At 28.1% G+C, this 25,541-nt stretch overlaps 1 protein-coding gene across 1 annotated transcript in view; it reads left to right on the plus strand.

Annotated features, from left to right (window-relative positions):
• babo (TGF-beta receptor type-1 babo) overlaps positions 1-25,541 on the plus strand; it is a 37,804-nt gene that overhangs the window by 7,665 nt on the left and 4,598 nt on the right. The window contains exons 4-7 of the mRNA XM_018518755.1: positions 3,221-3,335; positions 17,102-17,310; positions 24,301-24,534; positions 25,212-25,445. Coding sequence (XP_018374257.1) covers positions 3,221-3,335; positions 17,102-17,310; positions 24,301-24,534; positions 25,212-25,445 — 792 coding nt within the window. The remainder of the gene's footprint in view (positions 1-3,220; positions 3,336-17,101; positions 17,311-24,300; positions 24,535-25,211; positions 25,446-25,541) is intronic.

Consider the following 25,541-nt stretch of genomic DNA (forward strand, 5'->3'; position numbering starts at 1 on the left):
ATTCTGAAAAATCTTATATACATTCACTTATAGATACTTTATACAGATAATTCCTGTAAAAGAAAAAGAATAGGAATACGTAGCATTACTGCCTATACTGTGCCAATTTTGGAGCCCATTTTGTCAGACGCACATTTTTGCATAACTTACGAAAAACTTAATTATTGCAAAATTGCTAACAGTATTATAAAAATTGCTTATACTATCTGATAGAAGACACTTTTTACTTTGTATTTATGTTTTTAAAGTTGTATTTTTACCTTTTGTTTAAGAAATATTGTCTAAAAACAAAGTGGTATGTCGATATCGGTGACCTTCCTTTATATTTATATTTAATTAAGGTCTTCTTTGAAAAATATAAAGTAGATTTTTTGTCACTTTTTCGATAAAAATTTGATAACAAATTTATAATTACAGATTTATTAAAAATAAAAAATAAAGAAAGAAGATTTTGAAGAATTAAAATAATTACGTATCTCAAATTAAAATTAGTTAAATAATAATTAAACTTTAACTTATATTTAATTAACATTATATTGAATATTAAAAATTAGAATATTAACGAAAAATTTTCAGGAAATTGTAATTTCAGTTTCATTAAAGAATTTATTACATAAATTGCATAACATCGTGATAATTGCATTACTATTGATACTTTCTGTACGATTGACTGGTTTTCTTCTGCAATATCTGGTTATTTTGTCACTTAATATTAAAAATGTAATAATTACATTGCTCTTTACATAATATAAAGTAATAATTACATTACTCTTTACATAATATAAAGTAATCGTAAGAGATTTTATTTACTGTTTTATTTAATGTTCAGTTTTGAGAAATTTGTTTACAATTCATATTTGCATAAAATATTGCGTGCATGTATCACAATGCATATTATTATTTTACTTAAATGAAATTTTAAGCAGTTCTAATGCATACCAATATTTAATTAGAAAATTAATATTAATGTCATCAATTGATTGTTAAATTTAAACTTCAAAATTTATGAACATATTGAATAGAAACATTATTATTTCGCATTTTCGAGCGCAATCGTTTTATGGAATTTAAGATTGCGTCAGTGTTTTTTTTTCTATATTAAGTGCTGAATTGTAAATTAGATTTATAAAGAAATCGGGATGGCAACACGACCATATTGAATTAATTATCTATCAATTGAATTAATTATCTATTAATAGGTAGAATACTTTTCCTATCACAAAACTGTTATATTAATTGATAGTAAAAACTATAATTTTAGATGGATTAAAACCCGTTATATTTTTTTTGTTGAATAGTCTTTTTATTAGTACTAATGCAGATAGTATTTGTTACTTTTTATAGTAATTAAGTCTTGCGTCAGTAAATTAAATAAAAAGAAATTATAATTTGTTTATGTGATGATAAAGTAAATAACGTATGTGCTCATGAAGGAAATGTATTGGATCCTTTCAACCACATTTAACATACGTGTATAATTTATTGCACGCGCGCGCGGGTCTGTGTGTGTACAATTACATTTCGTATTATAATTATACAAATAGAAGTTATGATAACACATAATGTTTCGGCAGACTCGTCGCAGATGTACATTAACTTCTATAAAGTAGCAATATATGTGTAATCACTCAACTCCCAGCAAGGTTTTCTTGTCCGCTATTTTTTACGCGTTGTTTATTTTTTTCTTTTCGTTTTGACAAGCAAAAAGCGTATAAAGAGTATCAAGGCTGTCAATCGATGTAATATTGTCAAATTTATTTCTATATTCTTTTGAAATTTCTATATTTAAAAAATTTCTTCGTTTTTTCTTTAGTGTTTGATTTTTGTATCTTATGTATTGTAGTTTGTTATATTCCAAATTTTAAACACGTATTTTTGTATATAAATTAAACACAATAACATTTTTTAATTGATTATTGTATAGTCTCAATAATTTCAGTATTTAAATTTTTGGATTTCTCCTTTTTAAATGTTTTTGATGATTTAAATACCACATAATAAACATTGCTTGTAAGAATTTCTAAATCTATCTCAAAGGGTAACTTGAATTGATAAGTATTTAATGTATTTTAAAATTTGTGTGTAAATATTTGCAAAACTCACGATGTGTGTGTGTTATATTATCGTAAAATAAACTGCCTCTCTCAATTGTGATAAGTGCCGTATAGTGTTTCACGAGAATATCTTCCTTTCCATATTTCTTTCATTCCATACTGAACTACGCAAGCGCTCTTTTGCGAAAGTTATTTCACCTCTAGAATTTGATATCGTCAAATAATCCATATACTTAATAGCAAAAGTCTACGTCAGGAAAATGGGAAAATATTAATCCATGTACATTTATGATCACATTAATATTTATTGATGTGGTTATATCATTATAAACCAATAACAATATTTGAAAAAATTATGACATAGAATAATGATGTGTATTTATAAAAGAAATTTTTTTAAATACAAAAAATAAAAGAAATTAATATTTTGATAATATCTGTTTGGTAATATCTAATTTAATATAAATTCTGAAGTTATAATTTTATAAACTGTAAAAAGTAAAGTATGTAATTGTTCATAATACTTAGTTTAATCAAATCCACGACATGATTATGATAACTGGGGCCCCTCAAAATAAAAGTGATTTTTGGAATCATTTTTAACGAGGAATACGAGAAAAATAGTAAAAAATGTTCTAACCAACAGATATCAAAATAACTAACAATTATAAACCAAAAATATCGTTGCTTCGCGTAGAAAGCCGTGCACCCCGTAGCAGGGGAGGGGGGGGGGGAGTCCTGAATAACCGCTAGAACATTTTAGTAGATAATCATTGTTTATTAAAAAGATATTATCAAATTGATCATAAAATCGAATTATGATTATCAAATTAAATATTGATTATGGAACTTTTTTATTATTTTTCTCGTGTCCTTACTAAAAATGCTTTCAAAAATAACTTTTATTTTGAGGGGCCACAGTTATCGTAATCGCTCCAAATCCACTGTTAATTTAATGTTATTGACATATCGCTAACGTGTGTGTATGTGTATGTGTGTGAGTTTTGTCTACTTAACTTTAAAATAAAAGTTTGAAAATTATGAAAAAGCATGATATCTAATCTAATAATAAAAACTTTGAAAATATACATATTTTTTATATAAGAAAATAGGATAATTAAAATTTTTTCCTAGATTTTATACAAATGAATTTGTTTTGATTTTAGGAAAACTGAAGTGCTATTGCGATATATGCCTGGACACAAATTACACTTGCGAAACCGATGGTTATTGTTTTGCCAGTACGAGCCTGAAAAATAACGTCATTACGCATTCTCAAAGGTAACGTATTTGCATGTTAATATTATTTATAAGCATATACGATTTACATTCGAAATCCTTTTTTATTGGCTCATCTCTTGATCACCGATAGATTGCTGTCAATCAAATAGCATTTGATTGACACCGGCAAGTTCTTCCAATCTCCCATAAATTATATTTACTTTCCTCACTACTAAACCTTATTATTTAATTTCTTAGTTTTCAGTATATTAATCAATTAAGGTCAGACTATTGAATATTAAAAAAATAATTTATTACAATCAATTAGTAGCAAAACCTGTATAATTCGTCCTAAAAAAAGTTCAACACGTTCATAATTGACGTAAATTGACGTACATAATGAATCGAATAGTCTGGACCGATGTTAGTAAGCGATCAATGGCACTAATATTAGCGCAGATTTTTTTAAGTTTTCCTAACAAAACAGATCCAGGTTCTTTGCATTATCTGTAATATTCATCGTATAAACTGATAGATTATAATACATTACGACAACATTGTACAATCAATATTAACATAAAACTTGCAAAATCGTGTAATTAGATATGCAATTGTTTCAAAAGATTTTTCTTATTGAATTGTTCTTTTATTTTTATTTTATTTTATTTGTTTTACAATTATTAACTTATTAACGCATAAATTTATTTTAAATGTTTATATATTTTCTCTTGACATTTAATTATATTACTTTTTAATTAAATTATGTTTCCATGCATCCATAAGTTTTTGTTTGCGTTAATAGATTTTTTACCTTCAAAATCTATTTCTATATTTTTTCGAGAATTTTATAAATATATTTTTTTTTGTTTAGAATTTATTACAAAAAATTGTAGATTTATAGATAATACACGCACTTGCGTATCCCCAAAAAATTACATACATGAATACAAATGATGTATTTTTAATTCTTATATTTATAAATTTCTATTTTTTATTATTATATACATATATATATGCATATAATTTTTAAAGCTTTATTATATCGTTAAAACTTAATTTATTTTAGCATTTTTTGTTAAATTTTAAATTAACGATCCGTAAGAGACATCTTCATCTGTCTGATTGGATCATTGTCTAAATGTATTAGATAGCTAGAGTATTAACTTAGAATTTCCTTACGTTAATGTTTATTACATATGAAACTTATGCATTTAACGGTTTAGGTCACTGATCATTCGTGAGAAATGCCGCGTAGTATATCTATTGAACGACGGTGGTTTCACTTAATTCGACATTGCGATCGATGCCCTCTGGTTTCCACGAATGAACATTTAGGCAGTTTTCCACTCCGCGCTCTCGCCCGGGTCATGATTAGCGCCCTTTTCGGCGGAAACGAATTATTGTTGTCGGTTAGTCGTCGCGTTGGTAACAGAACGCTGCGATGCGTGGCAAAACTTTAAGTTTGATTGTTATGAGCAAAGGAAATTCTGGTCGCGATCGATCGCAGGGCAAACTCGGGGCGAAATTTGATGTTACCTTCCCTACTTCCGCGGTATCGATTTCGAATACGTCGAGGAAGTTTCTTACGCGCAAGCGTGGGGGTAGCCATATACAAATTTCAATTCAATCCAAACAGATGAGACACTGCATCACTGTTGTAACTAGGGGCTGTCATTTTTTTAATGCATTATAGAAAATACGAATGGGTATCGCTAAAAATGAAATTGTACGATGGACTTTCGACAATTGTTCCAAATATCAATTCAAATACTACGGATGAATTTTTTATTATGACGAATGTGAAGTATATTATTCAGTATATTATTCAATGTAATTCAATGCTCTTTTTAAGAAGTACAAAGTAAAGAAAAAAAATCTTTTGATGATATTGTTACCTGAATAATTAACACCGCGAATAATTACTTAGAATATTAAATAATTTAACTATAAAAATTATTTTCCACATATATGATTTATATAAATTTAATCCTTGCATACATATAAAAAATAAAGTATTATAACACTTATGCGAAATATTTAAAATAAAACTTTTTATTTATATAGATACCTAATTTGAATTTATTTTGAAATAAACATTTATAAATAAATGATAAAAAAGAAAGAAAAGAATATAACTTTACTTACAAAAGTATTATACGACAAAAGTATTGTATAATCTTTCTTTTATCTATCAAATTTTATTTGAAACAATTACAATAAAAAGTACTTGTTATAAAGTCACTGTAACATTATACAAGATTATGTCTGTTAAATTATATTATAAAAATGTTCATTATCTTTAACTACTTCATTTAAGCTTTTTAAATCTGTATTTTAATAATACATTTGCTATTTAATTTAAAATTCTGTCTCTTTAAAAAATTATGTAATATACCGAAGACTGTAATTCTACAAATATGCAAAGTTAATTCTCAAACTTAGCAATTTCATTCGTTATTATCATCTGACATTATAGAGCAATTTTATTGGTATCTTTATTGGTATCTTTATGTGCAAATGATGTATAAGTGCATTTATCTAAATTTACAATAGCTTTGGAAAAGCTTGCAAACATTCGCCATGATCGAAAAGGTCAACAGTTGAAAAGATAACGTAATATGTATGTATGAAGTATACTGCAAACCCGACCTCCGACCCTATGAAGATCGACATTTTCTTTATCATGGATGATGCTGTATTATAATATATACCGATGGTATATTATATAGAACGAAAATCTAATGCTATAGAGGATATATAATTAATATTGTTTGGCTATGCAGAACTCTCGCAATATCATTTCAAAAATATTACAAAATTAAACAACATTTAATTTCATAATTTTTATTATTTCTATAATTTCCATTTTAAATCGATAGTTTATATAAATATGTTGTGTAATTTATAAAATCAATGTGATATAGTATATATTATTTCAATCTACTCGCATTGTATTTGGACGATAAAAACGAATATTTTCTTGATTTTAGATATACTGTCTACCAGTTACTTCTGGAAACGTTCTATCAATACATAAGATACAAAATTTTATATAAATACAAAAATTTTGTATACACGTTTTTAAGAGACTATATTTATGTACATATAGAAAGTTTATAATTTATATAAGAACTTAATGTAAAATTCAATTTCTCTATTGCAGTATCTTTTTATGATTCTACAAAGCATAAGATTTGTTGTCAAAATAGTTACACATTCTATTCTTAAAATATGTAGTTTAATAATAACTTAATAACAACTTATATAAGTTATATAATGGTTTCTGATTATTATGGTTTCTGATATTTTTGGCTTTTTAAATAGGAACTATTACTCGGTTTTTTTTTCTGTTACATTTGGTATAATTTCTCTGATTTAATTTTTGTTTATTCTTCATAAATAAATATTTAATTGTACTGATATTTATTAGTCTCGAGAAATTTCTTGTCTCATCTGTCAATCGTGTCCACTTATGAATTTTATAAACGCATTACATACTCCGATAGAATCTCGGAGACGCGATATGGATTTATATTTTAATAATTGTCAGGGAGATTGTCAAAGATTATAAGATTCCGATTTGAAAACGATGCACTCTTAAAATCAAATAGGATCGACCGAGACAGACCGACCAATGCGACGATCTGAGGTCGCAGACGTGCGGACGGCTCCTAAATGCTTAATGCGCCAGACGGATAATTCGGATAATTCGGCCGGAGATCGCATTGAAAATAGCGCGACCGAGATTACTTGATCCGGCTATAGCGTGAAAGCAGCACGAGGCAATTTTATATGCGATCGCATGAATGCAAAATAAATTGACGTGTCGCGTCGCAAATGCGAATTCGAGTCGTATGTGTTGAGATTTCAGAATATATCGATCTAACAAAAATAAATTAAAGTCAAAGGGGGAGTTGTAGATATTTTTTAGATAGACACTTTTTAAGACTTTTTATTAAGTAAAGACTATAATAAATATAAATATTCTATATAAATATATACATATAGAATTATACTACATTTGTAGGATGTGTAAAATCAATATATGCATGTCGTAGAAAATTGGAATTATAACGCAAAGAAAATCCAGAAATTTGCAGTTTATTAATATTATAAGTAAAGTAGTTTTTTGAGGGAGGAATAATAAAATTCTTGGATTAAAAATAATAGAAACTTTAGTATTTACATTAAAATTCATATTATATTAACAATAATATAAATATATGTTAATATAAATTATATTTCTGTAATTTATTTATATTTTTTGTAAAGCAGAGTTAATTAATGCTTTTAAAATTTAAACTATAAATAAATCGGCGCAAGACCTGTAACATATCATTCACAAAAAGAAAATGTCTCTATACATGTATAATTTTTGAATTTCGGCATATCAATCAAGATCGATGCGCGAGTTTTTCGGATTAAAGTAGAATTGTGATGTTGTAAAAGGTGCCTCGATCGAAGCAACTGGCTGCCGCCGGAAGCACCCCGTTTCTGCAACAGCAAGCCAGGCACTTATCTCTCGCGGATTTGCTGCGATAAAGACCTCTGCAACCTGAATTTATACCCAGTTTTACTATCTCCCAACTCGTCTGAATTATCTTCAGGTATTCTTCCAAGGGTTCGCGATCAATGAGGATTTTTACTTTCTGTATACCTGTGTGCATAATTTAACTATTCATTACTATATAATGTCATAAATTAACCCTATAAAAATCGAGTGAACAGCATGATTTTTAAAATAACAAGAATAAACGACAGAAAAAAATAACGTCTCTAAATGAATAAAATTACATGATATTGGTAATATGAGTTTTTTTGCAGTTGAGAAATATGCTCTTGTATAAAATATAATTACCGTATTTTTCGTAGAAATAACAACGCGATAAAAATATTTATCATACGTTTATTATCACATAACTAAATGGCCATTTAATTTTTGTGTGATTTCATGTTTATATTAACACGGTTATCTTTCGAACATTTTTATATAATTTGAATCAGAGAGAGAGAGAGAGAGAGAGAGATCTATTTGTTTTTATGCGGGCGTTTATTTTAATTAACTAAATACAATATACAAATTCTTGCGAAATTGCTGTGAAAATAGAGACAATAAAAAATGTAATGAGAAAATCTTTTGAATAACATTATTAATTACGTTTTAAATAATAATCGTATGTTGTTTTTACTCTTTCGTATATCCTTTGTAAAGTATATTTTAACATCTTTATTTATATTTATCATGCAATTTACGTTCAATTAAAACGAGCAAAAAAAAATATTAGATACATTTAATTTATTCACAAAATGTACAATAAGATTTGCCAATTTTTTAACAATCTTATTCCGCATGACTGTTTTTTTTAATAACAGTAACTGTAGAATTATACTTTCTAATATATTTAATATAAATACAAATCTGATTTTAAAATTATTGTACTACATTTAAAATAATTTTTATTGCACAAAATACTACAATAGTATTAATATTTTTTTACATTTAAACAGCTATCGAATTAACTTTACTCTTCAAATTTGTGCATAAAAGATTAAGATAACATTTATCTCCTGTTTTTATTCTCTAAATAAATTCTGATTTTCGTTTTAAGTCGATATTTTTTCGTATGTTCATGACATGATGTTTGCAACTTTTGACTCTGTTCTTCATGCTCTCGCGCACACACTAATGCCATTTGGAGGCTCGTCTCGTGGAATTAATTACCAAGCGATCGAGCTCAAATCAGCAAGTATTTGCGTCAGTAAGATATATATGACGACTGAGACCGACTGAGATATTTCGTGCCCGGCAAGTTCGCAAGTGACTCACGATGATCGAATCACGACGCGTATTGTAGCTCACCTTGACGCGCGTGTCGCGACGATGCGATTTACATACATATATTACGAATAAAATTTTACGTGACAGTGATACATATTTATAGTCAGAAATATTAAAAAAACTGCAATTGTTTCGAGCATTATAAAATGAGTAGTTTTGTTTAAAGTTCTTCCAGTAATAATTAAGTTATTACTTATTACGTAGAAAAACATGCTCAATATGATAGTAACGGCAGTTGAATTACTCAATAAATAAGAAATTAATTGTATATTTGTATTAAAAAATATTTATAAAATATTATACTAGAAATAAAAAATCGACGTAAAAGCGACAAAATTGAATATGAAGGCATGACTGCGATTTTGAGCTATAAACTTACATTAAACAATATTCAAATATTATATATAGATTTAGATATTAGATTAATTTTATTATATTATGAATAATTATTAATTTACAATATTATTACTTATTTATTCTGCGCTGAACATAATTTTTACATAAAATCAATTATTTATAAATTTCTTTTAATTTATAAGACTTAAACATATATTTATGCATACATTAATAACTATAGCAGCAATAATAATTTATCATACATACGTGTGTTGCTTTTATAGTTATTAGTTCAAAAGTACAAGAGACACATAAAGAAATAATATTTTTTATAATTATATGGAATATTGCGCTTTTTCGTAGAATTATGGCCAAGTTTGACAGACTCCAACTAACACACATTGCATTGTAGTGTCTACCGTTTGCCCCTAACCCACATTTTCTTTGCTGTGCCGAGTTCAATTTGTTCAGAATGTGCGAGATGTGCCTGCTTTGAAGATCGTTTCCGGCGATCTGACGCGTTTCTCGACGAACCGAGATTGTCCTTTTCTCGAGTTCGCCGGGGTTACTGTAGTAGAACAAACCCGATCGATAGAAAGACTCGCGTCGCGAGTCGACGCGGGTCTCCGCGTTATATACGCCGTTGTACGCCCCCGATGCTACCCCGACAGGAGTCGCAGAATTTCAGGAATCACGAAGATACGCTACCACTGGCTACCCCCACATGTCAGGTATCACGAGAGTGTGTTGAGTTGCACGGTGTTGCGGATTTGCTCCTCCCGACTACTAGCTCCCGCTCTCGCATCCTCTCCCGGTTTTTTTGAGTATTTTTCTTTCGATTTTGCTGGAGTTTGCTCGGTGATCTCCTGTTCCCTCGATAATATCCGCATTTATGGATTGTGACGCGGAATAACTGAATGGGTGCGTTCCCAACTTGTGCACGTACCTAGCGAAATATTACCGCGTTACTATCAGTTAATTTATAGTATATGTCAATATACAATTATATAATTAGATAATTAAATCATTAAACAAGACTTTCAGTTTCACATTGATATCGTATTATTATAAGACTCAAGCAAAATTTATTCTATTCAAACACAATTCCTGAAAAAGAAAATTCTTAAGAAGAATAATAATTAACTACAAATTGCCGTCACATAGGCAAATTAACAAAAGTCGATATTATCAAACAAATTAGATTTGACCGAATTGGAAGAAATTCTCGATAGTTTCGGCAGCACGATAAAATAATATAAATTAAAGTATTAAAAATTTTTAGAGAAGATAAGAAATTTGAAATAAGAAATTTAAAAAGATGTACTAATCCAAAAGTGAAAGAAAAAGATATTAACAAGAAAAGAATTAAAAAAACCCTAATTATATACATATAGTATCTTCATAAAAGTCTTAAAATGTAGAAAAATTTAATTTGTGAAAGTTCACCTTTTTGTGTGTCATTTAACGTGTTTGAATTATATTAAATAACATAAGAAGATAATCGACAATGTTAGTAAATAGAAACAGGCTTAGAACGCAGCCTTAGAAGCGTGCTAATCCTTTTTTGTCATGCTACCAGGGGATCCGGATCCCCGTTTGCGTTTTTGTCGTGAAACCGCATAATACAAATTTCCTTGATATCTCGTGCCTCGATGCAAACGCGTCGTGCGCGCTATCCTGAGTTCTCCTCACCTCGTTTTTTGAAACTGGTGCAAAATCGGCTTGAAGGTGCTTGAATAAACGCCTGCCGGCGTCGCAGCCCGAGCCGCGCATCTTCTGCATGACGAGCGAAGCGCGAAACACGACCTTCGTCATCGAGTGCTGCACTGAGGATTTTTGCAATAAGGATCTCAAACCTCCGCTACACCCTAGCAACAATGAAGGTATAGTCCAAACAGACCTGGAAGTTACGAAAACTCTGCAGGTGGCACGGGCTTTAGCTGCAACTCTCCTTTCTCACTTTCTTTTTTTTTCTCTGTATGTCTCTATCTCTGCAAAACGATTTGTAAAATATATTCTTGCTGTATTTTGAATTCGGAATTTTAGTTATTTTTTGTTATTTATAGATCCATACCGATCTGCTTAATCAATAGAAAAAGAGATCGGGGCTTGTTGGCATAAGAAGCAAGTTGGCATTGGTTTATGTATTTATGGCGAAAAAAACAATGGAAAAGTTATCCCAGTATCTCTTTTATAATATAAGTACCTTTTTTAGGATTTATTTAATTAAACAAGTATTATAATAAAAAAAGAAAAAAAGTTTATTTAAGAGGAGGCAAGTAAATTTTTGTAGTTTTAAGTATTTCAAATTTTGCATTAATATTTTTCAGTTTGAGAAAGTAAATGTAAGTAACGTGTTAGTTAAAACAAAGTTTCCATTATTATACGACATGTTATTTAGAGTAATAACATTAAATTATAATAAAATAATTGAAATTAATTGTATGTAAGGATGGACTATGATTCATATTTAGCTTGATTTGCTGCACCGCACGCGTGAGAAGTGCATAAATATTCAGAGTTAAAATACAACTTAACTCTGACAAAACGTTTTATATTTAATATTTCTAAATTAAAGCAAGCGACATTTAAAATAGTTTACATTTGTTATTCTGTAACAATTATTCTGTAATTTTATGTGATCATTACAAAATAACTTTAAAAGATATAATCTTTATTAAGAACATATATCTGCTATCTGTCTTTCTATATCTATTACATTTTTATTAATTTAATGTGAAGTCATTAATTTAATGTTATATAAATAAGTTACACTGTGATATTTATCAATTTATCTCATTATAAAGGCGTTATAAAGCTGACTACAATGTAGCATATTTGTATTTCGTTTACTACATAAAAACTACACAGTACAAGTACACAGAACTGCATAAAAAGTACACAGTATAAGTACACAAAACTACATAAAAACACAGTATAAGTACACAGAATCGTATCTGGAAATATTGAAAATGCTCTTTATCATATCAATACGTTTTAATTACAATAATTAATTAAAATTAATTATTTAAAAAGTTTAATTGTAAAAATTGTGCCAATGAGTCCCGGTAACGTTTAATAACACTGTTCAACATCATTTTGCAACATGAGATTGTTACAATCTTCCATATTGTATTTCGTTAATTTTATATTTTGATTTGGTACGATTTAATTATATTATGTAAGTACAAAAATACTTTTTCCTTCTATAAAATGCAATACTAAGGTGGAATAAAATGTCTTATCTATGTATTACATACATACATAAAAAGTCATACAAAAAAAAATAAAATTAATTTGAAAGCTAAAAGTTGATATTTCGCGTAGCAGTAACGAAATTTAGAGAAAAAATTCGCTGCTAGTGCTACAGCACTATTTTTACGCTATATTTTTTGAAAATTGTTACGTGATAGCTAAATTTGGACGACGAATTTATGAGCAAGACAAAAATACATTGAAAATGATTATTTACACTCGTGATGCAACAAGAGATCAAATTTTGTCACACAGTGTAATTAAACATACAGTTGCATGATTATTTATAAACTTGATATTTGTAATATTAGTTATTTTATAGTAGTAATGTGTAAAATAATGTGTAGATATAACATATATGGGAAAATTTCTAAAAATGTCTAAACTAAGATTAACAAGAATGAAAGCGGAACATATAGTTGTGTATGTGACAAAGAAACTGTTTCCAAGTTAGAAGCTAGTTTGACCTATCCCACGCAACTATTTACTTAAAGCGTTAAAGGGGCAACTCTATTCGCAGTAACGTCCGAAATTATAAGGTCTTGTTCATAGATGTTGATACGCTTAATTAATTTTATTATATTGACTTTACTTATATATAATTGATGAATGGTTCTAATTAAATTTTTGTGTTTTTTTATTGCTACCTTAAACAATAAGATAAATTATTATGTTTAATAAAACTATTAAATTTTGTGGACGTATATTTTGTATAAGAGTACTCATTGTCAGTAGTCGCTTAATCGCAAGTTTAAAGTATATAATATTTAAAACAGTAAATAATTTACAATAAAATATATCTAATTTAATTATTTGTAGGTATATAGGAATCTATGCAATCAAAGGAATAATATTGTTATATCAATCTGTTTTTATTAGGGATATTTTACATTCTTTCTTTTCTTTATAAATGAGCTAACTTATTAAGAAATAAATTAAAAAATTTTTATTACAATAAAAATTTGATTTATATTATTTGCAATATAAAAGAAGTGATATTAACTTTGCAGAAAAATTTGTGCGTAATATGAAGCCTCTTCTGTTGTATGATAAAGCAGAAGCGGCTCGAGCAATGGTTAGAGCGTTTTTATATAGCTTAACGGGGAATTAGCCTAGCCGTGAGTTATTTTTTTTTGATCGGAATAGAGTGTTACGTCACGGTCCCTGCCAATGCATATATCTTTATTTTGCTCGAGCATTATCATTTCGAGTCCTCTTTGACACGGTGTCTGTCGCGTTCCCGCTACTGTTATTTGTGCACTTTTGTACGAAATGTGTATAAAAATTATTTGATGATATTTTAGGAATAGATTATTTTAATCTGCCATTTTCTCTGATAAAAGCTCAAATAATATCATTTAACATTTTTTAATATTAAATAATTTTTCAATTGAGATCCTTAAATGAGACTTATTTGATTTTCGATAAGAAAACGATATTTTTTTTATGTATTTATCTTTTGGATCTTAATTTGTTAAACTCTATATTTTTTTAATTATTTACAAATTAAAAAATATTTGTATGTTTATGCAGAAATCAAGGATTACTTCAAAGTTAGTTGAAGAATTTATCTCCTAAAATATCAACCGATGATTTTGGCACATTGTGTAGTTTTCTATATCTGTACAAAGTCATGTGCACTATATATATTGTGTAAAAAATAGGAAGCTCCTGAAACGCTGTTATACATGCTAGTAGACGTAGACGTGTATATATGACGCACTATTTGCGTATTCACGGATGAGCTTTGCGCGTTCTCTTTCGCCGTTTATTATACGTCCAATATAGCATAAAACGTTAAACTTTTTTATATTGCGATTTTTTAACTACAATGAAGTATTGTAAAGTTCCATTGTTGGAGTTACTATAAAAGAATTAAATGTTTAATTAAATAAATGTCACAGTCAGTTACAAAGTACTACATTAGTATATTATCAATATTAAAAGTATTTAATTAACATGTTATGCGTCTCTGTTACGCTCGTATGTGTTGTAGATTATTTATCTCCGTTTTTCTTACCGTATTGCGTATAAATACGTAACGTAAATTATTTCCATTAAAACAAATACGATACGAATACGATATAGCTTGTTTTACGCAATAAGGAGTTGTACAAAAAGTGTAATCAATAATTTTTTATTTAGCATTTATTATTTTCTGTTACTTCTTTAGTTTTTCTGTTTTTCTGTGTAGCACATTATTTACATTATATATTTACATTTGATGCATTATAAACTAAAAAATTGCATCTTGATGGATCTCAAAATTAAATTCATGTTGAAATTAAGATAAAATAAACGACATCTATAAGAAAAAATGGGATAATGAACAAGATAATGAATTTGGATAAGATAATATACGTTATTGTGACGCTATTGTGATACCGATATGTTTGCCACCTTCGGAGCTTGTAGTCGCTTCAAGGTGATTTTTTCCTGTATTTTTTTTTCGTATGCCGGAAATTCTCCTGAGTGAACTCGGAAAGGACCGGTAGCATGTTGTCATAGCTCTCTTCTCTGCGCTCTTTAACGACAGTATTGTGCCAAGTAACTTTGATAGCGTGACCCACGTGAGAAAGGCTTTTGTAAATATCTTTCCCGCCTCCTGTAGTAACCTTCAGATTTTCTGCAAAATTCGCAGTTTTCTTTATTAATGTTATCAAAAATGTATTATACATACTTAATGACTTTATCTATTATTATATAAAGTAATATTTAAAAAGTTGACATGAGAAATTCAATTTTTATACAAAAGAATATTATGATTAGATTATTATTTTATTCTCTAACTGGTAGACTCATTTTCAAATTATTTTAATTAGTTTTATTATTATAATGCACCTTTTGCAACTCGTGTCAAGTTTTTTAATCTTTACAATATAATTTATTAAGAAACTTTCCTGAGATTTGTGAGGATTAAACCTCAAGTAGAACACAAAAAGTCATAATATCATAAGGACATAGTCATTTATAAGTTATTGTCACTTACTGGCAAATAAAATGAAGACGTCATATAATATTATGAATATGTGTTCTGCCTGGGACAGGATTGAAATACTATTACTTACTTTTTTGCATGCCTTTTAACTTTATGTATTACATTTATTATCTATGTATATGTTGAATATTTTTATAAAATTTAAAAGGATAATAGATGATATTTTTTCCTGTTTATGAAGCGTAAAATATAATATCAATATTTTTACGGATTTTAATTAATGTACAATGTATTGTAAGAATTGCATCGAGCTTTAGAATTTCCTGACAAACTTTAGTAATTTATTTTATTTATTGTTTTATGTATTTTTCTTTTTAAGCAAGATTATTCAACAAAATTAATTTCTTGCAAAATTAAAATTTGCAAAAATTTTCTAATATTTAATATTAAATGAAGTTTAAAATAAACAGAAAGATAAAGTTTTGTTATTCTTTAAAACTTCTTTAGTTTATATTAAATTAATTTTGTTAAGATAAAAATTTAATTTAAGATGTATCATTAGAAAGTTTACAAATTTATAATGATAAATTACAAATTAACAAAAAACTAATAAGTATTTATAGTTTTACAAATTTATGAATTCTGAAAAGAAATAATATCTAATTAATCTCTCCAGAGATTGAAAATAATTTTCAAATTTGTTAGATAATATATGCACGTATGAAACTTTTGATACAAAAGTTGTAGAATGCTGTATATATTCTTATTATACTAGTTTACACATATGTATGCAACTGAGGAAAACATGGTGTTTTTAAAAATGTGATGTTTTCAATTTTTTATTAAATATATTTCATTTTTAATAAAATATACTTTATTATTATTGAAATATAAAACTTTTTAAATTTACGATTGCTTTTTGTTCTCCTATAATACTTTTACAATTTTCTTATTTTTAAATTTATAGATTTTTTTTAAAGATTTAATTGCGTTGACTGCTTCGGTTAATTAGTTTTTTGATCAATATATAATTATTCTTCTCGTTACAAACTACAACTGTAAATTTTGAGTTATGTTATATATGTCTCTAAATTACGTTTTTAATTATAATATAAACGGAAAAAACAGATTAATTATAATCAAAAGTTTAATGCAATTAAATCTAATGTATGCTAATTATTTTTCTGCAGCTTATTAAATTCTGCGTCGTAGCATACTGAGCCAATTAAAATACTGCCATTAGTATTCCTTTATTCCTTTTTATCTCAATTGGATATTATCCTACCAAAATCTTATTCCAGTAATTTGCTGATACATCTGCTGATTTATCCGCTATTTCCATAAAGATATTACATCAGTTTACAGTTTACGGCAGCTGTGGATTGTTTCCACTTTTCGGCGATATGAACGCCATAGTCTGGTCCGCGGCAGTACTTGTTATGTAAATTGTTTTCCCAGGTGTTACAATAAGATGAACTTCTTTCCGGATACTGAGTACTCTATCTGGTGCACCACAAACAATACGCTGCGCGGTCGAGATGGCATCGAATTCGTGGTCGCTTGTTGCGATGATTCTGACTACTGCAATCGCGATCTAAGGCCTTCCTTTCCTACTCACGAGTCCAGAGGTCGGTCGAATTCTCGCTTTACGAACCACCTCGGAGGAGGTACAATAAATTGCAGCTAAAGCGGCTGCCGCAAGATTCCTCGCCTCCAAGGTTGCTCCTGCTGCAAAGTTCATTTCTCCGCTGAATGAGATACTCGCAAAAACGAAATGATCATTAAATTCGAAGGATTCAATGGCGGAAATACGGAATATTCATTTGAGTAATAAAAGAAATAAATTCTTTAAGTAAAAATTGAAAGGAAATTTTAAACATTCTATGATTCGAGTAAAAAATTGGTAGTAATTTGTTTATTAAAATAATACGTGTTAAAGATCATTTGTAAAATGGTTACAGAAAGTTAGAATGTGTTTATTAATAAAGTTGTTGTATTAGTTTTTGTGTAATATAATTATAGCTTATTTAAAGATATTTTTTCTGCAGTAAATATATTTAAAAAAACATATTTTTTGTTAGAGATTACTACTATTAGATTAATCGTATTAGCACAATGTAAATACTATTAATATTTGATAAACAATTTAACAGGTTAATAATATGGTCTGACTATATTTATTTGAAAGTCTTTTTAGCTTCAGCTTTTTATCTATTCTATTAATTTGGATTTTATATATTTTAGAAGAGACCTATATTATGTAATGGCAGATTTATTATCAGAACTTCACAATTTTACGATATAAATTTTTATATTTTTTCATGAAAAAATTTAGATATAGTTTTTTAACTTTTTTTTTATATCTATTTAGTGGAATGCAATATAATCTAATGTAATAAAAGATCGAATAATTATATTACTATATTAATTACTATTCACTGTCAAAAGCTTCTTTTTTATTATTAAAATTCATTTACATCTCTAAATATGTTATTACTACAAATAAATGTATATACAATTTTTTATTTAATTATTAAACATCTTGCACATTTTTAAATAAACATTTTTAATAAAATATTTTTGCTTTAAGTAAAATTTTAAGTTAAAAATTTATATTTTGTTTTACAATTTTTTATTAATTAATTAATGATTCATTCTTATTTTAATTTGTGAAGCTTTTATTGTGTGTCTTAAAATTCTATTTTTATAAAATTATTAACACTTACTAGATTTTTAAAATAGTTTCTATCGTTTATTTTGTAATATAATGTTTATCGAGACAAAGCAATTTATGGTCGGATGCATTTCCTGCCTTGTCCGTCCTGAATGGATCAGCCGTCCGTGATATGATGCAAGCGATAGGTTTTGCCTTTGTAATCGTTGAGTTGCAACAAGATAATTTACACGCATAACTAACAACAGCCATCACGTGTAATTGCGTCCGATAACTTAGCAAAATTAAGTAAATGAATTATTGGTAGAATTCTCAGCATTTAAAACATAAACGATAAATTTATTTTTAAAAAACATTAAAATTGTATTGACGTCTTGAGATGTCAAATTATTTTAAATTGACTAATTGACAATCTAAGTCTACGATCAATTAACTGATAACCCATCTGTTGAATTATCTATTTCTTATGATAATTTTGTACTTTGAAGCACATTGTAGCATAATTTATTTAATAAATTATATAATAATTTATGCATTTAAGCTTTCGATTTACGTGCTCAATGACGCAACAAAGTTCGGAAAATGAGAAAAGAACTACAAATTTAAATAAGCCATTGAATCTTGACAAATGCAATCTGCGAAATTTTATGAAGCTTTAATGTCGATAGCACTTAAAAACAATGGCAGATTTATATATTTCGGAGTCAAATCTATGGCTAAATTCTGTTGTTATCCTTCATATACCTTTTTTGTATAATGCATGATTACAAAACAAAGTTCTTAATTACGTTTTATTCTTTTACTGCTTTTATCATTTTTTTTCTGTTTTTATAGTTTCTTAATTTAGTTAAGAAAATATATTTTCTCTGCCGTATATAAATTTGTCATCGTTTCGCGGCGCTTCAGCTTTTCGTTTTGCAAATCAAGAATTAGCGGGAAAAAGACTTTTCCGATGGCAACCTTGGTAAGGCATGCGTGCGACAGTAATGAGAAAAGCGGGGTATCGATTATCGATTTTCTACGCTTTTGTGAATTGTCTGGGCGCGCACTTTTCACATCACTCTCTCCTCTGTATTCCCCCATGTTTCATGTTCTCGCGTCATTTATCTTGCTTGTGCCAAGCTGACAAGACAAGGAACGGACAGAATGGCTGCCATCGACCGACAGTTCTCTCTATCCTGATCGCGTTCCTCGTGGTTTTTTGTTTTTAAACGATTATTTTATCAAATAAAAATCAATATTTTGTTATTACTACAGAATGGTGTTGCTGTTTCGTTACATAATGCGAGATATAAATTACGCAATTCGTAATTATCTTTAGAGAGCGTCTGAAGATTATATAAGTATATATAAAACGTATTATAATGTTTTAAATTTAGTACTTATCTATATTTATTGAGTTTAACTTTTAACATTCTCTAACGTTAAATAAAAATGACTCTAATAACAATTAGTTTAAATTTAAACTTAATTATTTAACTTTAATTATTAATTTAGAAGTTTATTTTTTATTTTAAATTAAACGTTTTATCATTTACTTACACTTGCAGAAGTGTATTGTTTTAAATTACTTTCTACTAGATTTCAAATGTATGTACATATTTCGACAACATTATTGAATTGTGCACTCATATATGAATACTGTCATTTTTTGTTTGTACGTCTCCTGTTCGTAATAAAGAGGGGATGCAGATAACGTACGTTCTGTGTACGTTACATATAGATAAGATAATACTGGTCTGTCTATATGTATATACAATTATACACGTGCCAGTGAATTTTGCAACGCAAACAAAATTTGATAAAAAATTTGAGGACATTCCACACAGTCTATCATTTCACATACAACTGAGAGTACATTAACCCTAAAATACTTTTCCGGTATTGTATTAACTGTTAAAATATATTTTTGTAATTTTTACAAACTTATGTATTTTAAATTAAATAATATATTATATAATTGTATATACATATATATATATATAACCTGTATCATTGAAAGATTTATTTAAATCATAGAAATAACACAACAAATGTAGTTGTTCCTTAGGATAAATAAGTTTAACAAATATATTAAAAATAATTGATTTTAATGAAAATTTCATGAAATAATATTGTACCTGAACGAAATTTTGTAATATTTCTACTGATAACAGTCAGACTATCAAATAATCCCACATAGTTCCGATCATAATTCAATTGGTTGAAATTGTCCCAATTATATATTAAGAATCGATATATAAATCAAATTTTCTATTTCAAAAAAGATTGTGTTTAATTAATTATATTAAAACGTTTGTATGACGTTAATAAATTAAATTAAAAATTTTTGTTACTTCTAAAAATAATTAATTAATTGATGGTCTATCCTTACAAAAAAATCATAAAGTTATTAATAATTGTACATTGTGTACGTAAGATTACAAAACTTTGTAACAAAGAATAACTTGGTGAGATATTATAACAAATAAGTAGTTTCAGCTGAAAGAGACTGCTGAAATTGCAGTTTGATGTGTTATGTGATAATCTAGACCCGTATTTTCTATATCTTATCTCAGTATATTTAAAGGTGGGCGAATTTTTTCAGACGTCTATTTTTATGCTAAATGTTTTTATATAAATGAGAGCAATACAATAAACTGTCATAAATCTTTAGTAATAAAATTGTTGAATAATTAACAATAATAGGATCATTTATTCATTTATTTGTATTATATTTCTAATTTAATTATTTGTGTATTACTAATATAAGCATAGAACTATTTGGAAAATATGTCATTGATATCTATACATGCCAATGGGTTTCGATCGCGAATAGAAGCGGACATTGAGGGCGAAGGTATAATTTGCCAAGAGCAAACAGAATAGCTTCTCCCGGAATATAAAGTAACGAGGCGTGCACAACACGATTTGGACAAAGGGACAGGCTGGAAACGATATTCGATTGTACGTGCTCTAATAAATCCGCGAGGACAGCCAGTTATCGGCGGATATCATCGCAGCAGTGATTTGATCGATATTAGCTCGAGATGCGTACGTTATGTATTCACTTATGGAATTTGATATTTACGTGGCAATTTAATCAGCTCTAATGAGAATTTACTAGCACATAGAAAATATTTTCGCATTGGACCAGTAGTTACAACATTATCAATATTGAAACGTATAGCATCATTAATTCTATACAACTCTGTCACATTTGACATTCTTGGTTCTATTTAATTAAAAAGTATCTGTTTTTCTATAAAAAAATTAATTAAACAGAAATTGATTAAATTTAAATAAAAAAGTGTAGCATTTTCGTTGGATAATAAATGTTTTAGTTTCTTATGTTTCATATATTTTTAAATAAAATAATATTGCGGGGAGGGGGGGGAATGGAATGGTAATAAATCTATTAAATTTGGCAATTTTTTAAATTTACTTATGCACTGATGAGAGAAATAATTAATAATATAGTACAAAAATATAGTAATAGTGTTTTTATTTTGCTGCATTATTTAATACTTTTAAACTTTTTTTTCAATTAAAGTATATTATTATATATAACGTTAATTTATATATATATATATTAAAACGTCTAGTGTTCCTTCCTGTAATACTGAAAATATCAACATTACAATATCATACATTTCTTTCTGTCGATTATAAACAAAAACATTATGTGACGAAACAGAAGCCTATAAACATTAATAATTATTTAAATGACGTACGATATTTTTATAAAAAATATTTTTATTAATATTACCAAGATGCATATTCTCTCATCATTATTAGAAGATTCATCGTTGCTGTGCGATCATTCATCAGTGAATCGTTTCTCGCCGTGTTGCCTGTCATCTCATTGAAATCTTCACAGGAATCAATATCCAATTATATCGTGATTCGTCCTATCTACCTATATATCGCGATAACCCTGTCGATTGAATTTCGCGATTGTTTGATTCCGCGATGAGTGTATAGTTTGTTTTACATATCTACGTCTATCCAATTTTATCTCTCAAAACTCTGGTTTACAAAGCTCTTACATCTGGAGAATAATATCGATACGTCTGTTATAATTTTAATTTAGAAAAAGTTAAATCACAAATTTTTGAAAAATTATTAATTAGTTGGATTTAGTTATCTATTTTGTAATTCAGATTTATAGAGATGACTTTCTCAATAAAAATTTATTTAAAAACTATCGCAATTTTTTGATACATTATGTCAAACATTTTCATATTAAAAAATTAACTTTAAAGATATATAATATATGAATAAGTAAAGTATAAATATAAATATTAAAGTAATCTATCTATTCTACATTTTTGTATAAGTCTATCAATATATTTTATCGTAAATTAGTTCTTTTTCGGATTGTTGCAATAATTTATTTTGCTGTAAACATAAAATTGTGAATTATTGAACTAACATGATTTAAAATAAATAAATAATTTTTGAATGAATAGCTTTTGCTCAGCATTTTATAACAATTTAATTGGCTGTTTCAGACATCGCTTAATACCATTTTCACTTAATATTTGTGTGATGAATTTCGTTAAATAATTGATTAATAGCATTTGTGTGACTTGAAAGAATATACTGTAATGCTCTTCAATTCCATTACTCTCAGGTAAGTCAAATTTTGTATTTAACGTGCTACTGATGTTTCGATAAGATATATTAGAAATATCTATCTTTGTTCTACGTTGCATATCACGATAGACTAAAGGATTACCTCAGATTTAATACTAGAACATTCTATGATTATGGAATCAATGGAAAAAAACATTATTTAGATATATAAATGAGGATAAAAACTACGACAAATGATGATTGTTTTAGTCACAGTTTGTGTTATTAATATCTGTCAAAAGATTATAAAAATAAAAAACCTAAGATTGTCTTGCAAATCTTACTTGATTTATACGACACTTGATTTAAATGTCCCAGTATTAAAACTTAAAATTTAAAATTAACAATTAAGATATATAAGATAACTGAAGGTAATAAAGACTAGCGATTAAAATAACAGCAAATTATCGAGGCGCAGTTGTACGTTGATGCATCATTCAATTTCAAAGAGGTTCTTAGAACATCTTTCAATCCCTTGAGTTTTCAGAGGTTCAGCCATGGACCAAGCTATTGATCACTAAAATGATCAGACCGAAATCCTGTCCACGTTGCACTAAATCTGTCTTAAATGTGTTTGTTTAACTGTTGTCAGCATAGAGATCGCTTTGCTTTTACTGTTTTATTAACATTTTGTAATATACGTCTTCGCATTTTGGTATACGTAAATCTTCCGCACAAGTTATATATCTTGTCGCTTTACGCTTTTTTTAACGCCTACATTTCATAGTTTTTTCCTTTGAAAATCTCTGCTCGCATTTGCTTGCTTTCGAATCAATAATGCATAATAGTGATTTTAATAAATTCATATATTTTCACGAAGTCTTTTTGCTTCTAAGATCAGAGATATATTCAACGTTTCTTTTAAATAAATATGAACTTACACAGCACATTCGTTCGACGTCGCCTGGATAACACGATATCTATATCTATACTAATGACGTCTAACGTCGTTTAAACATCACGAATGCCCATGCGACATCATGTGCTGTGTGCAGGGAGTGTAAATTTTAAAAATAATTTGTTGGAAATTATGAAACAATTTACTTAATTATCTGAACAAATAATGTTACTAAATATCAACAAAAATAAATAAAAAAGTACAACTGCTTTAAATTTTTTTCTCTTATTACTAAAACTACGTTTAAGGAAATGTTTTTGCATTCATGTAATTTGTAAATTTTGAGATAATACACAGCTTACTCGTCTAAGAATGCACGTTACAAGTTGAATATCTCTGATATTGGTATATCATACCTTCAGTATGATAACGTGTACAATATAAATACAGCGTCATCGAGGTTGAATTAGCGTTTATCCATCGGTGCTTCCTATTTGCAAAAAATAACTGAATATATCTTGCCGAAAGTATCGTCGAATGGTGATGACTCAACATGGGTTACCTGGAAAATGGCCTTGACGATAGCAGTACCAATATGTGCGATCTGCGTGGTCGTAATGGCAATCTATCACATACACATGACCAAAAAGAGGCCGGCTAGGCACTTTCCGGATGACTCGCTGGAGGCTCCGGACCGACCAATTCTGGGTGGCGTCACTATCAGGGACATGTTGGAGATGACTACGAGTGGTAGCGGCTCAGGTAAATCAAATTAAATTAAAGTTCATCATTTAAAATCAGTATAAAATGATAAGATAAGAGGCAAATATCTCTTGAATTTTTACGGAAAGAAAAATCTTTTGATAAAAATATGTTAGTCGTTCTTTATTATAGTTATATTATGGATACATATTTATTAGAAAATGTTTAAGATGTTGATAATTATAATTGTAAATTTACCTTATATATATAATATTAAAAATTATACGGATTTCATACAGAGATTTGTTATTTTACAGCTTTTTATTACAACATTAGTAAATGTGTAAATTGTTTTTGTAAAATATTATTAATTTATTTCATGTAATCTTAAAAAATAATATATGAATACAAATAATATATAAGTACATTCCTGTTGCATATATAGGGTGAATCAGAGTCGATAAACCAGCTTTTTACTCTATGAGAAAATAATTGACTGCACACGTTATAATTCAATTAGGTATGAAGTCGATAATTTTCTCATATGGTAAAAAGTTGGTTCGATGACTCTGATTCATCCTGTATTTACTAATAGATTCTTTTACAAAGTTATGTATTTGTACATTATACGTTAATCTATTCGTCTTTTGCTCAGGCATGATACACAAACACGCGACGCGTGAGTCATGTTTAATCATACTGAAATTTACGTTCTTCAATGCCCATCCTCTCTCAAGTAGGCCTGCCACTTCTGGTACAACGGAGCATAGCGCGCCAGATTCAGCTGGTAGAAACGATCGGAAAAGGCCGCTTCGGCGAGGTCTGGCGCGGTCGTTGGCGCGGCGAAAATGTTGCTGTGAAGATCTTCAGCTCGCGAGAGGAGAGATCTTGGTTCCGAGAAGCCGAAATTTATCAGACGGTGATGCTGAGGCATGACAATATCCTAGGTTTTATCGCTGCCGATAACAAAGGTGTGAATTCTTTTTTATATCCGTACATAATCTAAAATTCTAGCGAAATCGAAAATTGTACTTAAGAAATAGTTTAGTGCTTTCTCAACTTTCCGC

The sequence above is a fragment of the Trachymyrmex cornetzi genome, unplaced genomic scaffold (assembly GCF_001594075.2).
Source record: "Trachymyrmex cornetzi isolate Tcor2-1 unplaced genomic scaffold, Tcor1.1 scaffold79, whole genome shotgun sequence".
Taxonomy (NCBI): domain Eukaryota; kingdom Metazoa; phylum Arthropoda; class Insecta; order Hymenoptera; family Formicidae; genus Trachymyrmex; species Trachymyrmex cornetzi.